The sequence below is a fragment of the Rhagoletis zephyria genome, unplaced genomic scaffold (assembly GCF_001687245.7).
Source record: "Rhagoletis zephyria isolate East Lansing unplaced genomic scaffold, Rhagoletis_zephyria_1.1 Rzeph_scaffold_01009, whole genome shotgun sequence".
NCBI lineage: Eukaryota > Metazoa > Arthropoda > Insecta > Diptera > Tephritidae > Rhagoletis > Rhagoletis zephyria.
In genome coordinates, this window is record NW_016158093.1 from 160657 (window position 1) to 161757 (window position 1101).

At 36.1% G+C, this 1101-nt stretch overlaps 1 protein-coding gene across 1 annotated transcript in view; it reads right to left on the reverse strand.

Moving 5' to 3' along the window:
• Positions 1 to 775, reverse strand: part of LOC108362435 (E3 ubiquitin-protein ligase CHIP-like) — a 144964-nt gene extending 144189 nt beyond the window's left edge. Inside the window, exon 1 of the mRNA XM_017615403.1 lies at positions 656 to 775. Coding sequence (XP_017470892.1) covers positions 656 to 775 — 120 coding nt within the window. The remainder of the gene's footprint in view (positions 1 to 655) is intronic.
• Between the last annotated feature and the right edge of the window lie 326 nt (positions 776 to 1101).

Sequence of the window (1101 nt, forward strand, 5' to 3'; positions counted from 1 at the left end):
TGGCTAATTTAAGCAGAATAGGAGTGATAAATGTACGCTAATTTCCGAATTTTACAAAAAAGGCCATATTTTAAACCCAATTTGTAAATAAATTAGTAACCAAAATTTACAAAAGTGAGTGTTAAAATATTGCGTGGACCCTTGACTACAAGTGTGTGAATTTTTTTTTTGGATCGGGCCACCCATTTGGACGGAATAGCCCGAAATAGTTGTGAGCGGTACTAAACCCCACCCAACTAAGTTAACATTTATATTGCAAAATCTGTCGATTTTAGACTGAATCACTTTTTTTATCAGTACATCGATATTTAATTAAAAAAAAAAGTTAATTACAATGCCCGTTTTTGTTGTTTCTCGTTTTTAGTGCTTTTTTTGGCATGTTTGTTGTGTGGCAGCACCGACATTGTAGTACAATTGGTTTACAAAGCAAAAAGTGAGGTTGAACTTGACAATTTTTGCAACTTAAAATTCAATTTTCATAAAAACTATACGACTCCGGAGGGTGGGGTTTTCAGATTTACAATCACAAAAAGCCGCTCTAAACCACCTCATTTTTGCTTTTTTTAAAAGCCGGGTTCCGTATTGGAAAATTTTCCCTTTTTTGTTTCACCTGCCGCTATACTGCACTTATGCCAAATTTGATATGCATATTTACAATTGCTTTAGTATAACAGCCCACAGCCTCGTCAAACTTGCGCAATACAAACAGTTGGTTTCCTTGTTCCTTTAGCTGTATATCGGAGAGATTGGCTGTTGTATACGCCAACTTGCTCATNCTTGACAATTTTTGCAACTTAAAATTCAATTTTCATAAAAACTATACGACTCCGGAGGGTGGGGTTTTCAGATTTACAATCACAAAAAGCCGCTCTAAACCACCTCATTTTTGCTTTTTTTAAAAGCCGGGTTCCGTATTGGAAAATTTTCCCTTTTTTGTTTCACCTGCCGCTATACTGCACTTATGCCAAATTTGATATGCATATTTACAATTGCTTTAGTATAACAGCCCACAGCCTCGTCAAACTTGCGCAATACAAACAGTTGGTTTCCTTGTTCCTTTAGCTGTATATCGGAGAGATTGGCTGTTGTATACGCCAACTT